General features: G+C 47.8%; 8 protein-coding genes across 8 annotated transcripts; 4 read left to right on the top strand and 4 right to left on the bottom strand.

The window, feature by feature from the left end:
- Positions 1–294: 294 nt before the first annotated feature.
- On the bottom strand, positions 295–1,445 carry DEU56DRAFT_756843 (uncharacterized protein; the record flags this gene model as incomplete). The annotated part of the gene is made up of 7 exons (XM_041350068.1): positions 295–350; positions 399–679; positions 793–880; positions 939–1,069; positions 1,173–1,231; positions 1,283–1,367; positions 1,429–1,445. The coding sequence occupies 7 exons, from the start codon at positions 1,443–1,445 to the stop codon at positions 295–297; spliced, it is 717 nt and encodes a 238-aa protein (XP_041207550.1).
- A 973-nt stretch (positions 1,446–2,418) lies between these two features.
- Positions 2,419–4,058, top strand: DEU56DRAFT_404581 (uncharacterized protein). The gene is made up of 6 exons (XM_041346062.1): positions 2,419–2,635; positions 2,702–2,816; positions 2,885–3,286; positions 3,338–3,620; positions 3,668–3,711; positions 3,765–4,058. The coding sequence occupies exons 1-6, from the start codon at positions 2,512–2,514 to the stop codon at positions 3,820–3,822; spliced, it is 1,026 nt and encodes a 341-aa protein (XP_041207549.1). The 5' UTR covers positions 2,419–2,511; the 3' UTR covers positions 3,823–4,058.
- Positions 4,059–6,081: 2,023 nt separating this feature from the next.
- DEU56DRAFT_404574 (uncharacterized protein) lies at positions 6,082–6,874 on the top strand. Its single transcript, XM_041346061.1, has 2 exons — positions 6,082–6,330; positions 6,389–6,874. Exons 1-2 carry the CDS (start codon positions 6,205–6,207, stop codon positions 6,749–6,751), a joined length of 489 nt encoding a protein of 162 aa, XP_041207548.1. The 5' UTR covers positions 6,082–6,204; the 3' UTR covers positions 6,752–6,874.
- Positions 6,875–6,956: 82 nt separating this feature from the next.
- Positions 6,957–7,644, bottom strand: DEU56DRAFT_404556 (uncharacterized protein). Its single transcript, XM_041346060.1, has 3 exons — positions 7,389–7,644; positions 7,253–7,328; positions 6,957–7,197 (listed from the first exon to the last, which is right to left on the bottom strand). The coding sequence occupies exons 1-3, from the start codon at positions 7,539–7,541 to the stop codon at positions 7,187–7,189; spliced, it is 240 nt and encodes a 79-aa protein (XP_041207547.1). The 5' UTR covers positions 7,542–7,644; the 3' UTR covers positions 6,957–7,186.
- Positions 7,645–9,418: 1,774 nt separating this feature from the next.
- DEU56DRAFT_756840 (uncharacterized protein) lies at positions 9,419–11,380 on the bottom strand (the record flags this gene model as incomplete). Its single annotated transcript, XM_041350067.1, is given in 11 exon segments — positions 9,419–9,559; positions 9,593–9,718; positions 9,836–9,856; positions 9,925–9,990; positions 10,010–10,101; positions 10,161–10,181; positions 10,236–10,351; positions 10,386–10,554; positions 10,611–10,758; positions 10,809–10,898; positions 11,297–11,380. 11 exon segments carry the CDS (start codon positions 11,378–11,380, stop codon positions 9,419–9,421), a joined length of 1,074 nt encoding a protein of 357 aa, XP_041207546.1.
- Positions 11,381–11,829: 449 nt separating this feature from the next.
- On the top strand, positions 11,830–13,113 carry DEU56DRAFT_738416 (glycosyltransferase family 32 protein; the record flags this gene model as incomplete). Its single annotated transcript, XM_041348658.1, has 2 exons — positions 11,830–12,595; positions 12,647–13,113. The coding sequence occupies 2 exons, from the start codon at positions 11,830–11,832 to the stop codon at positions 13,111–13,113; spliced, it is 1,233 nt and encodes a 410-aa protein (XP_041207545.1).
- A 734-nt stretch (positions 13,114–13,847) lies between these two features.
- DEU56DRAFT_858701 (uncharacterized protein) lies at positions 13,848–15,894 on the bottom strand. The gene is made up of 4 exons (XM_041355297.1): positions 15,636–15,894; positions 15,179–15,582; positions 14,870–15,122; positions 13,848–14,819 (listed from the first exon to the last, which is right to left on the bottom strand). The coding sequence occupies exons 1-4, from the start codon at positions 15,726–15,728 to the stop codon at positions 13,956–13,958; spliced, it is 1,614 nt and encodes a 537-aa protein (XP_041207544.1). The 5' UTR covers positions 15,729–15,894; the 3' UTR covers positions 13,848–13,955.
- Positions 15,895–17,882, top strand: DEU56DRAFT_808710 (uncharacterized protein). Its single transcript, XM_041353439.1, has 6 exons — positions 15,895–16,271; positions 16,327–16,753; positions 16,810–16,913; positions 16,965–17,064; positions 17,114–17,430; positions 17,487–17,882. The coding sequence occupies exons 1-6, from the start codon at positions 15,924–15,926 to the stop codon at positions 17,736–17,738; spliced, it is 1,548 nt and encodes a 515-aa protein (XP_041207543.1). The 5' UTR covers positions 15,895–15,923; the 3' UTR covers positions 17,739–17,882.
- Positions 17,883–17,916: the final 34 nt, after the last annotated feature.

The following is a 17,916-nucleotide window of genomic DNA, read 5'->3' as shown; positions in this document are numbered from 1 at the left end:
CAATTCGTAAGCAGGTGCCCCACCCTTCCAGCGGCTTCGCCTGTCTGCGTCCCAACCCGAGCTAACGCTCGGTCAGCCCAACCTATTAGATTGCGTCAGTGACTCTCGCGCCAAGACGAGGCTGGATTGTTGTGATTCCTCAGAGTTGTCTCAGCTGCACATCATAGAGGCACCCAAATTCCAGTGGTGGGATTTGCCGATGCTTTCATCCTGCAATGGTGCCAATGGAGGACTTTCAGGTTGGGTTGAGAGTTGAAGAAGCAACAGAGTACTGATAATAGAAACTAGCATAAGTCAGCTCGAATAAGCGTCGTCGACCACCCACAGCGTGCCAAGTGTGGCTTCGTCTCCTGAAAGATGATTGGGAGAAATGAGTTTATGGACGAGCTCAAGCTCACTGTCGACAGTGACGAGAAACTCGCCTCGCCTTGCCCTGCGCCCGGTTGACTTTGTCCGATCGCTGCGAAGGTCTGAGTGACACGCGTCGTCATCGCCTGCCGAGCTCTGATCAGGGCCGAAAGTGTAAGAACAGCATCGATATAGATATCCACCAAAAGGCTCATTTCCGTGACCGATCAGCTCGTCCCACAACGTTTGAAGTCCAATAACTTCTCCATTGCCCAGCATTCGATCGAGCTCGAAGGATGCCCTAATTCCAGTGATATTTTGCGCGACGCATCTAATGATCTACAAACATGATATTAGTCCTCAAATCGCGTGCGCAAGTCTCCATGAACACTTTACAGGATCACGGTCGCCCCACACTACTGATTTGCTGGATGATTGATTTACAGCGTCTCCTCCGATTTGATATTGATGGATATGTAAATGCCTGCGGGAATGCGCTGGGAAGGGACGTCGATATCTTTGCCGCTGATGACTGCAGATAGGGCGTAAAGATCACGAAACGAATGCAAAGGTGACATAGAGTGACCGACCTTCAAATCTGATAAATTGGCCTTCCCAGCTCCTAGGCGTGGTGGTGGAATGAAACGAACGACGAACGACACGGAGCGTCGAAAATTGAGTGGTATGCAGGATGTGTGGTAAGAGGAGACGGATATCATAACTGTGGATGAAGTTCAGGTGAGAGGGAGAGAGGCAGTTAAGGATTCAGGTCATGCTGCGCGCGTATTTCCACGTTGGCAGTTCAGCAAGATAGACGCTGGTACCTGATTATACTAAGCGCTGCAACCAACAGATGGTGACCGGCAAGCGACAGCGGGAGAGTCTGTACTAAATAAATACATCAAGGTCAGTCACATCAGCAAAAGTGACACACCGAGGTTGGAGGAGACACACGAGTCTCAGGACTCCTGTGGTGCTGACCCAACCTTGCTACTATCGAGCTTAGGTTGTACTTGGCTCTTATCACCGAGTCGTACAACTCATCAATCAAATGTAGAATCCAGTGTATTTCATACAAACCGATGAAGCCGATCCATTCTTTGCTGGTCTGATTGAGCCTAGGGGTGATCGAGAGCGTTGTGGAAACGATTCATGGGACTATGACAGGTCGAATGTATGACGAACGCGGCGGGACGCAATCTAGCTCGGTCTTGAGATGACTTAAATTTTGAGTCTGCATAGTCCCATGGAAGATTTTGAGAGTGTTCCGAATTGGTTCCGAACTGAAGCAAGGCATGGAGCGGACTTTAAACCCTTCCTTTCTTCAACCAGCTCGAAAGCCACGAATGCTCATCACGCATAGGATCGCAACACGCATCCAACTTCCTGAGCGGGCTAAGGTCTGAGTATTCTAATCCCCCTCGATCGGCTTTAGCAGAACCCGGCTGTAATTAGCTGCGCGACGTACCAGAAAAGCAGCTTTGTTTTTGATATCCCAAAGATTCTGTTTATCGCAGAGGAGGGTGAGAATGAAACCTTTGAGAAGCGTCGCGGGAATCGGGCGAACTTGTATCTATCGTCGGGTCGTCGCTATCGCGCGTGCGTCTCTGAAGAAGACGCTCATGATCGCGTAGCGGTGCACCAGACTGTAAGTCAGCCTGGTCTCCATCGCTAGATTATGAACCTCACCACCTCCTTGCGTATGAGGCGGGCCTGCGATGGACTTCTTTGTCCTTGAGTTCACTTCGTGGCTCATGTATCCTTCGTGGATCGTGAAACTCGATTCAGACTACTCTCGGACTGGTTGATGTAATTTTTTCCTCGTTGCTCCTTTGTGGAGTGTCGTTTTTTTCGCGATGGATATTGGAACTGCTGTGGACGTTGCTGGAAGAAGGTAACGATGGGTGTGTATCATTCATCGACCCTCTTTCAGCAACGCCGGTATTGGAAATAAAAGTATCAATATACATGTATGCTACTTGCTGTAATACTACCTGATTTCTTTCTCGCCATTGCCGGGAGCTTACAATGACCCTAACTCTATGGATTGAGTCCGAAACTTTGAAAGAGGTCCAGTTAGGCCGAACCGTTGCCATTTCTGGCCATTCGTCCCTTTGTCTTCAAATCGATACTTGAAACCTCACCATAATCTAAAATCTGGCCATGGATATCCCTGCAGAAGAGGAGACGCTGTTGTATTCTCAGCGACCTGAGTGGGCCGATATCATTCCCTTAGAGCAGTACGAGAGTGTCACCCCTCTCGCCCCCATCTTTTATACGGATGAATGTTCGTGAGCAAACCGGCTCGTCTGCAGACCCTCACTCAATCCAATGATCGGCTTGTACCCATTAGACAAAGATGCCACCAACTACTTCAGAGGGATCGTCAAGAGCGGTGAGATGAGTCCCAGAGTGTTGGAGCTCACAGAGAATATAATCCGGCAGAATCCTGGACACTACTCTGCATGGTGAGTCTCTCACTTGCTTCATCACGTACGTTCAGTCGAACACAGATGGCGTTTCCATGCACGATCAGGCAGTACAGGTACAAAACGCTCATGTCATTGAAGTCTCCCCTCGACGACGAGCTTCAGCTGATGGATGAACTTGCAATCAAGCATCTGAAGACATATCAAGTCTGGCATCACCGCAGGCTGCTCGTGCAACAGACTCGCAACCCCGGTCCTGAGCTCGAGTTCATCGCCAACTCGCTGCAAGTTGATATGAAGAACTATCACACGTGGTCGTACAGACAATGGATCCTCGCTTACTTCAATGACGACGAGCTCTGGAGTCATGAATTGGACTTCGTGGAGAGCATGCTTGAAATTGATGTGCGGAATAACTCTGCATGGCATCACAGATTCTTCGTCGCCTTTCAATCTGGAGTACGGAACGGGGATCAGGACAGAGACGCGATCGTTCGGCGGGAGCTTGCGTAAGTCCTGATTTCAGAGATCGTATAGCGGTAACGAAGCCGTTCAAACAGGTTCGTAAAGGAGCGGATTGCGGTTGCGCCGAATAACGCATCTGCATGGAATTATCTGCGCGGGGTGCTTGATCATTCCAAAATTCCTTATTCCGAGCTTCAATCATTCGTGCTGCCTTATTCTCTGCCCCAGCCCTTTTTAGGTACACCCCCTGAAGTCGTTGATCTTGAGAGTCCCCTTCCTTCGAAGGATGCACAACTGCCCTGCGTCGCTGCTGTTGAATTCATGGCTGATATTCACGAGGCGGCGGCGGGGGGTGGTGATTTGGTGAAAGCCACTGAGGTGGGATACGCACTTCACGAACGCGACAAACAGCTGACCTATCGTAGCTTTGGAAATCCCTGGCAAACGAGCACGATACTATACGCAAAAGGTTGGTCACTAACCGAGCACTCTGGAGTACATACCTCACTGATTGTTTTGCAGATACTGGGAATACAGGATCACGGAATTGTTAAAGACCAAGTCGGCTGGTGACGGCTGACTTAGCACATCATCAGAATTCCATTCCTTTACGTCGATCAGGTAAACAGAGTATCATCAGTATTAATGTCTGGTTATTGTTGGTTTTGTATCTCTTCCGCTGATCAAGAAAACCTAAATCTCCCAATCTAAAGTATTTGAAGGAGCCTGTACGATTTTTCGAGCAGCACTCTTAATAAATGCGAGTGGATTTCAAGCTGAGCGCTAGTCTATACATTCTATTTCAGGAGTTCGGCGCTCTTCCTCTACCGTGATCGAGAACCCCCGCTTCTCATCCTACAGCAATTAATTCGTCACTGCGCACCTTCTTTGCACTGCTCGAACGTACCACCGGGGGGCGTATCGGCAGCAGGACGGGCTCATCGCTGTTGAATCCGCTCTACCTCCCTTTAGGATTACGGCCGACTTATGAGGCTTTGGATGGATGTTCAAGGGCTGCGGTACTTCGTTCGCTAATGTCATGTTTTCAAATCTAATATTTTAACAAGTGGGAAATGCTCACACTAGAAACAAAGGAAAAGCTACGTATCGTTAGGTACATGTATGCAGACGTGGTAGTAAGTATGCCCAGTGAAACAATATCGTACAGAGACTCTGGATTTGTAGAAAGGATGAGACAGAGAACAAAAGGTGGGCAAAATCTGTAGATACATACATATATCAAAGACATAGCGAAACTTGTACAAGAGCAATCGTATCCAAGTTGACCAACTCAGCAATCAACTAAAAATTGTGCCATGAACGACAGCATCAAGGCGAAGGCAGACACATGACTCACTATAAGAACGTGCCAGCTGCTCGATATCCAGTAGATCGTCGTCAGCAACACAATGTTTATCACTGCAATCCTATTACAAACCGCAAAGGGTGAGTTCAATCCTACATGCGTGCAAAGGAAACCCACAGTTTTCCATGCACACACATCAGAGCAGCACTGGGAGTTTTCATCGCAACAATCGCCAACGGCAAGACACGTATCGTTGGAAGTAGCTAGTGTTGTACTGACAGACATAAATGCTGTCAAAGCAGCCACGACGGCGAGCAAGGATAGATGCATGAGCTATAGGAGGTCCGAGGGGCTTTCGAATAATTCCGAGTCTAAGATGGGGAGGAAGACGGCATGCTTTTATGTCCCGGAAAATGGTCGGGGAATAAGCAATAGACAGGATGTGGTAGCGATCGTTCGTCTAGATCTGCGGCTTGCACATATACGGTTAGGGCTCGTAGTTTATGACATATGACAGTGTGAGCTCACCGATGGTGGTTCGAAAGCTGGATTGACATAGCTTTAGACAATAAAGTTCGGCCGAGCCCGATTACTGATTTCCAGCCTCACTGTCATAGTTGTAAGTTTGCAAATCGCAACATATATAAGTTGGACTCTTCAAGTTTGGTCAAATGGATCGGAAAAAATGATCCACGTCATGGCGCGCGAGTCGACGCGCGATGAGTTTTCCGTCCAGTTTCCACATGCTGGACTTGGTTGGTCTCCCTAGTCAGACCATAAGATAAGGAAGACAATCGTTCCTCCTATATTATGGGACTTGGTGCCCTGTAAAGTTTGTGAATTGTAATTTGCAATAGTGTTCCGTGAAAAACTCCAGAGTTTTTGACACTATTAGTTTTTGACATGTTTTTAACGTGTTCATGACGTGTCGAAAACTCGAGGGCGTTTTGAGGGTGTCGAAAACTGTCAAAAACTCTAAATATACCATAGCGTTAATAGAACATTGTTGAGCGTCGGAGTTGACTATACAGAGACAAGAGAAGAGCCGAATAGTCTCTAGAACAACGGTCCTGCTACCTCTCCTCGACTATGGACTTCTTTGAGACACAACAGCGCGCCTTCAGATACATTTATAGTTGCATTTTTCTTGATACCTCGTACGTGTAATCCATCCAAACCTATGGTGTCATTGTTTGCTCACTCAGACGGTGGCAATAAAGGTTATCGAGATGCGGCCATTCTCAAGAACATCAACCCCCTCGCTCTTGCACCTATTCGCATTCATCGTTCTGATCTATCAGCTTCTGTTGCTCAAGATGACAACGTCATTCTGCAGCGCATCGGCAATTTTCTCGTATCACAGCTACAGGTCGAATACGAATCAAAGGAGGATACCATCCATGGCCTAGATGGTAACATTGCTCTCGCGAAGCTCAATGAGCAAATTCTTGCATATTCAAAAGGAGCCTGGCCTTTCAACCATCCGCTTACCGACGATACAAACATTCTCAAGTATTGGACAAGCTTCCTGGATCACGACAACGCTGATATTCTCGCGGTACGTGATTTGCAAGTGTAAGCGCGGGGGTGTTTTGACTCGTCTCGCGTCTTGTCAAGTTCTTTGCGGTCAAGGTTTTCTCAATCACAGTCAACTCGATGGCTGATGAACGAACAGCATCGACTATGACCTGGTTGAACTCTGCTCTCCGCAATCGTCAGAAGAGCACTACACTTATCAATCAAGTCCAAATACGACAGTGGCATTTCATGAATGCTGAAAACGTGCGTCAGACTCAATCTTTTTCACGCAGAGTGTTTTTCTAATTGTGGACACTGGCAGAACAAGAGCCCGCGGCCGAAACCAACCGTCAAGTTTCGTGACCTCGATGAAACCATTTTCGGCCAGGAAGTTGATGAAAATGAGAGCTCGGATGCAGGTGACGCTTACGAGGATTCAGATGCATGGCTTGATGGTAGCGTGAATCTCGTTGATGAGGATGACCCCGGATATCTGCGCTGCAGTAACCGGGTGTTCGTCGGTAGTGAAGATGCTCGTTTAGACGGTCCCGAGCTCCTGGACCTTCTCTCCGACAAGCCGATTGAGACGGAGGCTCAAGATCGGTCACAAACACCTGGGCCATCTTCACAAGCAGCTGGTGGTGGTCCTGTAGCCTGGAAGTTCAATTTTTCTCAAATTCTGTAGCACAAAAATTACAATATAGCCGGTGTCAATAACTCGTCAAAAACTAGTTAAAAACACGCGTCAATAACTGGCCTGGGGATGCCCAATGTTATAAACATGTCCAAAACTCGGCGTGGAGTTTTTCACGGAACACTAATTTGCAAGTACCAAGTACCGTATTTACAACCGGCGTGACCAAATATGCGTGACTGGTCACACCGCTTCCGTTCATAGAATGCAGACGTAAGTATGCTCAGTCTTAGTTGGAAAGATTGAGGGGGGACAATAAAGTACGGGAAGTTGGAAAGGATTAAGAGAAATGTAGTACGTGGTCGAAATGTATTTCAAGAAGTGATTGCATGTGCAAAATATATACGTGTGTGTATCTCTTGTTTTATGGGTTCCAGGGTATCTCAAGAGGTAGTAAGTTTTGTCCAAGAGTAACACTGGTTAAACTCAGCAATCAACTAAGAATCGTGTCATGAGCGACATCATCAATACGAAGGCAGAAACATGACTTACCCTCGAGGCGACGTGCCAGCCTCTTGGATTGTTCCGGGGCTTCTTCGTCAACATAGCAAAATTTGCTACTGCAATCCTATTACAACATGCAAAGGGTGAGTCACAAGGTTGAGTCCTGGACGAAAAGCAAACTCACAGCTTTATACACGCACACATCAGAGCAGCAGTCAGAGTCTTCATCGCAAAGTTTGCCAACAAGACGGCATGTCGTGGTGAAAACAGCTGGTGTTGCACTGACGGATATAGATGCTGTCCAAGCAGCTACGATGGCGAACAATGCTAAACGCATTAGTTGTAGGTGATATAAGATAGGTCCCTCGGAGGGGCGCTCAAATAAGTCTGAGGTGGGGAGAAAGACGGCATGCTTTTATGTCCTAAAAACCTTGATAAACATTCGATAAAGGATGGGTAATAGGAATCGGCTGTGACTGGCACGTATGGGTAGATTCAGATTGTCGGGGCTACGTATTTTATGAAAGTGTGAGCTCACCGATGGTGGTTCGACTGGTATGGCTTCTGAGACAAGCAGCTCGGGTCCGATTATTAGGTACATACTTATGCAACCAAGTTGAACTCGAAGTTAACGTTCAGGATTCATCAACTTGAAGTTGCCACCGCGAAGGGATCGAGAAAACGATACGCGACCGTCGCAAAGTGCTGCAAGTCGACGTGAATAGTACAGACAGTGGATCTTTGCTCACTTCCGGGTCGACGACGACGCGATCTGAAGTCACTGTGAACTGGACTTCGTGGATAGCATGGTTGAAAGTGATGTCTGCAGAAAAGCTCTCCGTGGCATCACACATTCGTCGTCGTTTGAATCTTTCAATTTAGAGTACGGAATGGGAACAAGGGCAGAGACTCGATCGTCCGGCAGGCTTGCTAAGTCTTGATTCGATGTATACTAAGTAAGGCACTCAACCTCCTGCTGTTTGTCCGCATTTGGTCTCGCATGGCATCATCACATGCTCGTGAACTTACCGTACCGCCAAATCCATACGCTCATCCACTTTAGTCGTTGTCCGATTCTCTGTGAGTGTTGCTGTCTACCTTGACGGCCTTCCACGGATGATGGCGATCGGTACTTTTCAAGCTCGTTATGCACCGCCTACTATCATGCAGCGGGTGATCCAGTCGGTGAACACATTCCGCTACACTAGCTAGTCTAACCATGCTACATGTTTTCAAATCAATATTTTGACGAGTTAGAAAGGCTCGTGCTAAAGGGAGAACCATGCATCGTTAGGTGCCAATGCTGTGCAGATGTAGTAGTAAGTATACTCAGTAATGAGCATCAGTCTTAGTTGGAAAGACGGAGGCGAAACAATATCGTACGGAAGGAACTATTTGTTAGAAATGTAGGTTGAGACCGGGAGCGAAATGGGGGCGGGGACGATATGGGTATTGACAAGTGATTGTGTGTAAGAAAGATACGTATGTGTATCAATCTCGTTCTATTGAGGGGTATCTCAAGAGGCAGTGAAACTTGTCCGAGAGCCACCATATTAATCAACTCAACAATCAACTAAGAGTCATGTCATGAACACCAGCATCAATACGAAGGCAGAAGCATGACTCACTCTCACGACGTGCCAACTCCTGGGCACCCAGTATGGAGTCGTCATCAATACATTCTTTCCCACTGCAATCCTATTATAAACCACAAAGGGTGAGTCATGGGCTGAATCTTGGATGCAAAGCAAACCCACAGATTTATATGCGCACGCATCAGAGCAGCAGTCAGAGCCTTGTTCGCAAGACTTGCCAACGGCACGACATGACTCGGACGTAGTGAAAATGGATGGTGTTGCACTGACAGACATAGATACTGTCAAAGCAGCCAAAACGGTGAGGAAGGAAAAGCGCATTGCTCGTAGGAGATGATGTGAGGTCTGGCTGAGGGCTCTTGGATAACTCTGAGATGGAGAGAAAGACGGCATGCTTTTATGTCCTGAAAACCTTGATAAACATTCTGGAAAAGAACCAAGGATGGGGTAATAGTAGTCATCATTCGTCGGCTCTGTGACTAGCACATATGGATAGTTTCTGATAGTTTCTGATTGTCGGGGCCAAGTATTTATGAAAGCGTGAGCTCACTGACAGTTATTCGAAGGTTAAATTGATTTGGCTTTAGACAAGTAGTTCGGGTCCGATGACGGCTCGGCATTATAGTCGCAATGCATACGCAACTAAGTTGAACTCTTCAACATTCGTCAAGTTGCCGCTGTACGCAGGGATCGGGGTAAAATGATTCCCGCCGCTGTGCGGGACGCGCATCGAGTGTTTCCACATGCTTGATTTGTTGGCCTTTAATGTTGGTGACTGTAAACGTCAACGTACCTCTCGTGTTCGCTTTTTCGCGGAAGGTTGTTCCAAACCACCCCAAACACCTTCGTGTTGATTATGACTGATGCTGTGATCCGTTACGATTTCGAAGTTCATCGTGTCAGCTTGCGAGAAGTTTGCCTAGAATGCGAAGTGCTTGGCAGTTTGAGATTCTTGTCTCGTAAGCATCTGCGACTCTCCTCGTCAGCGCTGCAGACATTACGAGACTCCCGCATCTGTGGAGCGGCATGAACTCACCATCATCCCTCGAAGAAGAGGCTAAACATCGTTATTGCAGTGTCAATCCGGGGCACCCATCTCAGTTTCACGGGCCTCGCGTTTCTCACCCCCGACCAATGTGAAAACGCGGGGATCCACCTCATATAATCCATGCTATTGATGTGGACAAACACCTGTGATCACGTCTTTTACGAGATCATCAAGGTTAAGGGCTTCGATGCTGACATGACGAATGCACTTCGAAGAAGACGAGGCGAAGAATTTTACGGAAGGTGATACACGTTCTGTATGACTAAATCATTTGGATTGGCAAGTCAAAATCAGAAAGATCGAAGACACTTACTGAACACAGGTATTGATGTCGCTGATGAGTCCGTATCACGGTTTGCCATTCAGCGGCGGGCAACATGATGCTTACTGTCCGTTCTTTGTTCGAGATATGTCATTGGCGGGACTGCGATATCATTTGCCGAGAAGGAATATCTTGATGTGTAGAAGTTGGAGAAAGAGATGAAGACGGACGATGCCTCCAACCTCAAAGAAACGATATACTGCTACCGTCACTAACAATACACCCCGAGGATTCTCACCGGATATGAAAGATCTGATTGTACATTCGGACGACGGGCCATCCGACGACGAGATAGTTGTCGGTAGTGTGTGGTCGAAGTGAAGTGACCTCACCGTGTCGGCAACATTCACGTTCGACAAGGTCATGAGAACTTCGTTAGGATTGCCTAGAAGGAACAAATTTCAACCAGCCTCCGGACATCCCGAGTTCAACCGACTAAACTTAAACGTGTCTTGACTTTTAGCATCGCGAAACTTAACTTTGATGTTGAATTTTCAATCACCGCGTCATTCCACGACTCCGTCGATTTTGGTATATGATCCTCTGCAATGAAGGAACATCCGCTGATACCGTGGAATAAAAGAATGGACTGTGGTATCATTTAGATTCTAGCCGATTCGTCCTGTAACAATGATTTACCTGGTAGTCATTCTTGGATTTCCAGTCCCACATTTGCAAGTAGTCCCCGAGCCTCTGTTTTCCGTAACTTGAAGGACGCGACGTAGCACACTAATGTAGTTCCAGAGAATTTGAATTTTGGACCTTAACAGCGTATAGCAATCTTGCGTGATCGATTTCATCCTTCTCGAGTGCCTTCAATATCGATTGTGCTGCGTCGGGGTGAGAATCGTTCCTTGTAAACGACCTCAGATAGATATCTCTTCATGACTCTGACTGCCTGTGTAGTTTAGCTTTAGAATGTGCTGAGTAAAAATGTAAACGCTCTCATGCTTAGTGGGGGTGTTACTACAATGAGTAGATCTTGTGCAGGGCAGCAAGCGAAGTCCACCAAGTGCGACATGTTGACGGGGTGACTCCAGCAATATTAGATCAGCAGAATCAGACGCGGATAGCAGTTGGACAAAGTGGATGCAATCGTCTCCACCCGAACCGTATATACCACCTACAGGCCAACGAATCCTAACATCGATATAGGGAGCGTTAAACGTTTGCTTCTGCTTGTATTCAAGGCGTGGCCATGCGGCGTCCATGCTGTTCAGCTTGTCTTCGACGTGTAGCTATGTCCGTTTCCAAGGGTCCCACTGCGATCATTTGTTGAAGTAACCGAGGTCGACAATATATTGCAGCATCTTCGAAGTGTCGACTAAGGCGGTGACCGGCGGTGAGCAGTGAGCACATTGTGGTACCAAAAGGTGTTACCGTAATACTTCGAACTTCAGCCTGAGATTACTAGTACTTCACTGTGAAAACTGTACAAGTTATTCTCGGACTTATACGGACGGCACGTGACCCATATGCATCGCAGTACTTTTTGACTTCAAGTTCACACCATGTGGCATGCAACAAAGGTGACCGAACAAGGTCTTACGCCTGATCAGTGACATCCAGCCTGAGAGCATGTTACAAAGTCGTTCCCATGCACGGCCAATGGCACTGTGCATTCTGCACCCTGGCGGAAATCACGACTCTCTTCACCAACATGCGATTGCAAAGAGGATTCAGAAGATTCTTGAAATTCGCGCTTCCACTGGTGTTCATCATAGGTTCCACGGTATACTATCTCTACGAGCCGCACGGGAGCATCGGCCTCGTGCTCCATCGACGAGATTGGATACAGCGCGAACTACTCCCACTGTCCCCACTTGCAGGATGCTTCGAGCCCGAGCGGGTCAGCCCACTGTACAATGTCAGTGACGCCGTGTATGGCGGGAAACGGTTTGAGGTTCAGGCAGGTGTACCAATGCGGATGGGTATGGACTGTTACGAATTAGCAGGGATAGTGAGATTTGCGGAAGGGGAGCGGAAGGAACAGGAACAGTATATCCTACCAGAGGAACGAGCACAGTTCCACACATATTGGCGCGACGATCTTGTTCTCCTCGGTGAGAGACAAGAGTACATGTTAAAGTCATTCTTCGCTACCCAAGACCTGCCCCGCTCTCGTCTGGTACTTTGGTCAAATGGTGACCTATCACTCAATTCGGTGGTGCAAAAGTACCTCGAGCTCTTTCCTGGCTCGTTCACACTTCAGATAGTGAACATACCTGGATTAGCCAAGGGTACGGCAATGGAGAATCACCGCTTGCTCAATCTTGAGGATAAGAAAGCATGGGTGGACGGCGACCTCGTCCGCTTACTTGTCATCTGGACATATGGCGGCGCTTGGATAGACATGGATATGCTCTTAACCCGAGATCTCTCGCCATTGCTTGAGCATGAGTTCGTGACGCAATGGGACTGCTATGGTAATTCAGTTATCAATCCTCTCTTGCCCGCTAATTCGCAATATTCCACAGACAAAATTTACCAACCGTTCAACGGTGCGCTCATGCACTTCCGCAAGCACTCACCTTATCTCTGCGAAGCCTTCCATCTCATGGCACACAGTACTCCTCCGCGCTCTCCAAGCACTGATTGGGGTTCAGTTCTTTACCATAGGCTATGGCGGCGCCTCCTCAATGAATCAATACCCCCCTTCAAAATTTTGCCGTTCTGCTTCTCCGACCCTCTAGTGTGTCGTCTTGATAACAGAGCGCCAGAGCCATTTGAACCTGATCGTGTAGATGGGAAGTGGACCGGCAGATCTGGGGAGGGGCTTGAGGAGGGTGGAGCACTGGATAGGGCACTAGGAAAGATATTTGCCGTCCATTTGCATAATCGATGGGATAAAGCGTTTCCTAAGGGCGGTTGGGTGGATCGGCTTTTGTTGAAGAGACACGAGGAGGAGATGGAGAGGAAGGTGAGAATGAATGGCGAGTTCTGATGTTGTGTCCTGCTGTGAGTGCCTCGTTTCTGGGCTGGAGGCATACATTATCCACATGGACATGAACCCCAGCACTCAGATGAACTCTGTTAATGATGCAACATGGACACATATCTTATGTTCGTTCCACAATGTGCGGAGATGGCCTCGCCAATCAAACATCTTATGCTTAGGTGGGGGTTCTTCCAGAAGTTTACAGTATAATCGTTATTCAATGACGCACCTCAGATCATCGTGTAGATGCTTGAATGACACTCGCGCTCTGTTGGAACTTTATGACGAGTGGCAGTGTTGTTGTTGGATGACTGATCACAACCATATTCTACGCAAAGGGGGTATCCGCATTAAGATGCGGAAGCCCGTAATTATGACATTGCAAAGAACGGGAGGCAACCCTCGTGGATATGAAAAGGTAGCATACATTACATGCATGTCAAATGTCTTTCAATTTGGCAGAGAGGAAAAGGAAGAGAGATGCAGCCGCATCGGATGAGAAACTGAAACAAGAAAAATGTTAGAGATGCTTAGTTAACTATATAGCAGCGATGGGTATCAAGGCACGGGTCAAGCGTAGCGCGATGCCTGGGGATCGTGAAGATCGTGATCGATGAATGAAAGTAAGAAATAACTATTGAAACACCAGACGCTCCACCTTGGTTATGCACCCAATGCAAGCAATGCGCTGTACGAGGCCATACGGGCTATTACGGGCGAAACGCGCCTATACAAAAAGACCATTCTTCTAAAGCGAAAATTCTCATTGGTGGTCAGAATACCAATACATCAATTTTTTGTGAATCGTCGTCGTCATCGTCATCGCCGTCGTCATCGTCGTCGTATTTCTACCTCAATTCGTTGTCACCAGGGGGAACCAAGATTAAGTTGCGACTCACTCTAATCAGCAGAATCCTACTTTCGTCTGACAAAATCTCGCTCACATCAAACAGCTCCTCGCTAGAACTCTCGCGATACGCCAGTGCACACCCCAGCGGTTCTGTAAATGGGTATGAGATCGTCCCGTGCACCTCGCGGGCTGGTATAATTTCACTGCGCCATCCTGATTTGTCTACCGCGCTATAATTCCAAGCGATGTGTGGATTAAAATCCCTGATATATAGCCGACGAGGGTCGTCCGAAAAGTGGTCAGGGCTAGATTCATTGACGGACTCCACAGTACGGAAACCATTGAGCGAAGTATGCCAGTCCTCGTTATCATGAACATGGAACCACGAAGTATTCTGCGGTCCCCACATCGACCATCGCAACCTGGGACTATTTGATCCTAATTGGCCGGGAATCCTGACAAACGAACTTTCGAATTCTAGAATGGCACTACGCCGGACAACAAAGCGATAGTGGAGTGATTGGTCCAAGAGCGAATGGTCCTCACGCATTGGACCGACCCAGACAAGGATGACTATGAGTCCATCATCTCCACTTGGATGAAATGAGCATGAAGGTTGCTGGTGGGACTTTCGAGAATAGAGAAAGTTGTCACTAGGAGTCGGATTTTGGCTCATGAACACATCTGTGTATTCAAAGCTGTCCACGAGAGTAGGTAAGGAGATTGATGCGGTGCGTTGCGGGTGCTTTGACTTGTCAACAATGGAATATATTTCCATAGCCCCAGAGGTAACAAAGACGAGAAACCTATCCTCTGTAATGAAGGAGTAGTCACTGATATCATAGGCAAAAAAGAAAGTGAACTGTCATATCCTTCAATTTCTAGTCGAGTTGACTTGTGAAAGTGATTTACCTGGTAGCCGTTTTTGGATTTCCAGTCCCACAGTTGCATAGCATCCAAGTAGTCGTCCCCGTTGCTGATAACAGCCCGACATAGCATACAAACGTAATTTCCGATAATTTGAAGCTTCATATGACTCCTGGGATGTAATGATCGGTGGTCAACGTTATACTGGTCGAGTACTTTCAGGAACGGTTGCGCTGCATCGGGGTGAGTTTGGTACGTTGTTAGCGACTTCAGATGGATCTCGTATGCATGACTCCGCCTGCCCACGCAATCCAGCCTGAGAATTGACAGAGCAAACATAATGTAGACACTCACAAGTTTAGTGAACGTGTTGATAAAATGAGTAGGTCTTGCGCAACACAGAAAGTGAAGTTCAGGAAGGTCGTTGAATCGACAGGGTAACTCCAACTATATATATCACCAGAATCAGACGCAGATGGCAGTCGTGTGAAGTGGATCAAATCCTCCGCAGCTGAACCGTATATGCCGCCCCCAAACGCATATACATGTTCTAATCCTTGTTTTGATGAGGAGAGCGTGTACTTCACTTTGTAATCAACGCGTTGCCGTGCAGCGTCATACAGTCTAAGTTGTTTGCGACGCGTAGCCGTTGGCACGTCCGTTTCCGAGGAACCTGGAATCATTTGGAAGTAACCGAGGTCAATGGCGTATTGCAACATCTCCGAATTGTCTATAATTCCTTTCAACGCTCTGCAAGTCTATGGCGAGCGAGTAGTGAGCACAGTGAGATGAATGGCGTCTATTCACTTACCTTTCGTACCCGCACTAGGTCGTACGCGTCGAGAAATGACAGTGTGTGGCACAAGAGCTCTGATGGGAGCTGCTGCAGTGTTTTGGCCCTCATGATCTGATACTAATCCGAAATTCATGTTACCCAATTAATGAGTCGAGCTTTTAAGAAACTCGAAATAAAGGGTAACTCCTACAAAGGCATGATGGCATTGGTTAAAGGGCCTTTCATGCCTTCAATGAAAGCGCACGTGGGATTCCATTTTTGGTGTGTGAAGTGGCTTATGCTCTGAGAGCTGAGTAGACCTGAATGTCAAGAACAAGATCGATGTCTTCCAACGGCGCAGCCATCACCCGGAATGACTCGAGGTCCCCAGTCCATGCCAGACCCTTTTCTCCTTTCAATCCCGCCGCAAATGTGGATGGTCGTTCATCTTTAGATAGTGAACGCAGCTCCACGTCTTCACCCATAGTTGGCGTCAATGGACATTCCCGTGTCCCCGTGGACGAGGAGGGCTTGGAACCGATTGAGAAGCTGAAGAGAGAACTCGAACGCGAGAGAGATGAGAAAGAGAATCTCGCTGCACAGTATCGCAACCTCCTAGCCAAACTCACGACAATGCGTACAAGCCTAGGCAATAAACTGCAACAGGACGCTGTACGTTTCTATTGGAGTGTTTATTATTATCAACACCCTAACGAACTATGCATAGGAAGAACTTGATAGGAGGGAACAACTCGTTCAGCATCTTACGGCTCAGAATGACGATCTGGTTTCCACAGTCGAGACTCTGAAAGCCGAGCTCATCGCATCTCATGAAGAAGCAGAACGCAATTCAAAGGAGCTAGATACAATTCGAAGCCAGGTCCTGAACGAGAATGCGCAGGAAAGTCTTCTACGCGAACGCGAGCTTCGGGAGACCTTGAGTGAGCTTGAGCGGTGCCGCCTTGAGCGTGGCGAATGGGAACGCGCCTCAATGCAGGATAAGATGTTGGGTGATGAAGCAAGATTGAACCTGGAGACATTGAGGCGTGATCTGGAGGTGGAACGCGAAGCTCGAGATCGAGAGTCAGTTGAGTTGGTCGCAGCACGGGAGACTGCGACTAACTTACAGTCAGTGCTAGAGGATTTCCAAGCATGTAAGCAATGTTGCGCGTATTTTATATCCAAGCCCTCCATGCTGAAACATCGGCAGCCAAAGAACACGAACTTGCACAAGCTGTGAAGGACTACAGATCTCAACTCGATGATGTCACCATGTCATTAGCCGAATTCAAGCGACGAGCTATGGACGCAGAGGTCTGCCTCGTGTTGTGGCCGATCATTTAACCAAGCTGAAATATCAGACAGGCCCAGCTTGATGAACTGAAAATCCATGCCTCGCGAACACAAGAGCTAGAACAGGACGTCAAGGAGAAGAATCTATTAATCGGCAAGCTGCGACACGAAGGTCTATTTTCATCACCGCACATGTTGCCTAATATCAATCTTCTTTTCAGCCGTAATCATCAATGAGCACTTGATGGAAGCCCTCCGTAGACTTCGGCGCAACTCATCTGACACGAATGTAGATCGGAGACTGGTTAACAACGTTCTTCTATCGTTTCTTTCTACACCACGTGCCGATGCAAAGCGCTTCGAAATGCTCACACTCCTTGCATCTGTTCTGTCATGGACGGACGCAGAACGTGAAAGAGCAGGCCTTCAGCGCTCCTCGATAATGACCTCATCTGGCAATTCATTTTGGGGACGTTCTTCAAATATCGGGTCGCCAAGCCAAAAGACAGTCGATTTGGAAAAGACAGATGAGACCGAGGTAACACCACGAATTTTATTGTTGTAACCGCAAGCTCACCGCTGTTTCCATCCTAGTCTTTTTCCCGGCTCTGGGTGGAATATTTACTCACCGAAGCAAATCAGGGCGAAACGCCCACTAGATCGACACGCTCGAACGCCTCGGTTCCAAGCAGTCCTTTACACTCACCAAATACTCTCTCCTCACCAACGGGGCTCAAGGGGACGCGACGCCTCGCATCGTTCGCGAGCGCCGCAGGCATGGCAAGCTCACCAAGCTTGGCGCTGCCGCCATCCCGAAAGGGGAAGGAAAAGGAGGTTGTACCGTGACGTCTGCTGGTTGGACGTGCCGATGGATGGTCGTTGTTATCTGACATCATTTCGTTTTTGCACGCTCGGACACGTAGTATAGTTTTTTGTATCTCATGTTATTCAGGGCACTCGCTGCTGTAAGCCAAACGCCTTGTGGGAGATTATACTATGGCTGCCCCAGCCTGAAGAAGAACAA

Source organism: Suillus clintonianus (genome assembly GCF_016758775.1).
Source record: "Suillus clintonianus strain FC179 chromosome Unknown DEU56scaffold_44, whole genome shotgun sequence".
NCBI lineage: Eukaryota > Fungi > Basidiomycota > Agaricomycetes > Boletales > Suillaceae > Suillus > Suillus clintonianus.
The sequence above is the reverse complement of the archived record's forward strand: the minus strand, read 5'-3'. Positions and strand labels throughout refer to the sequence as shown.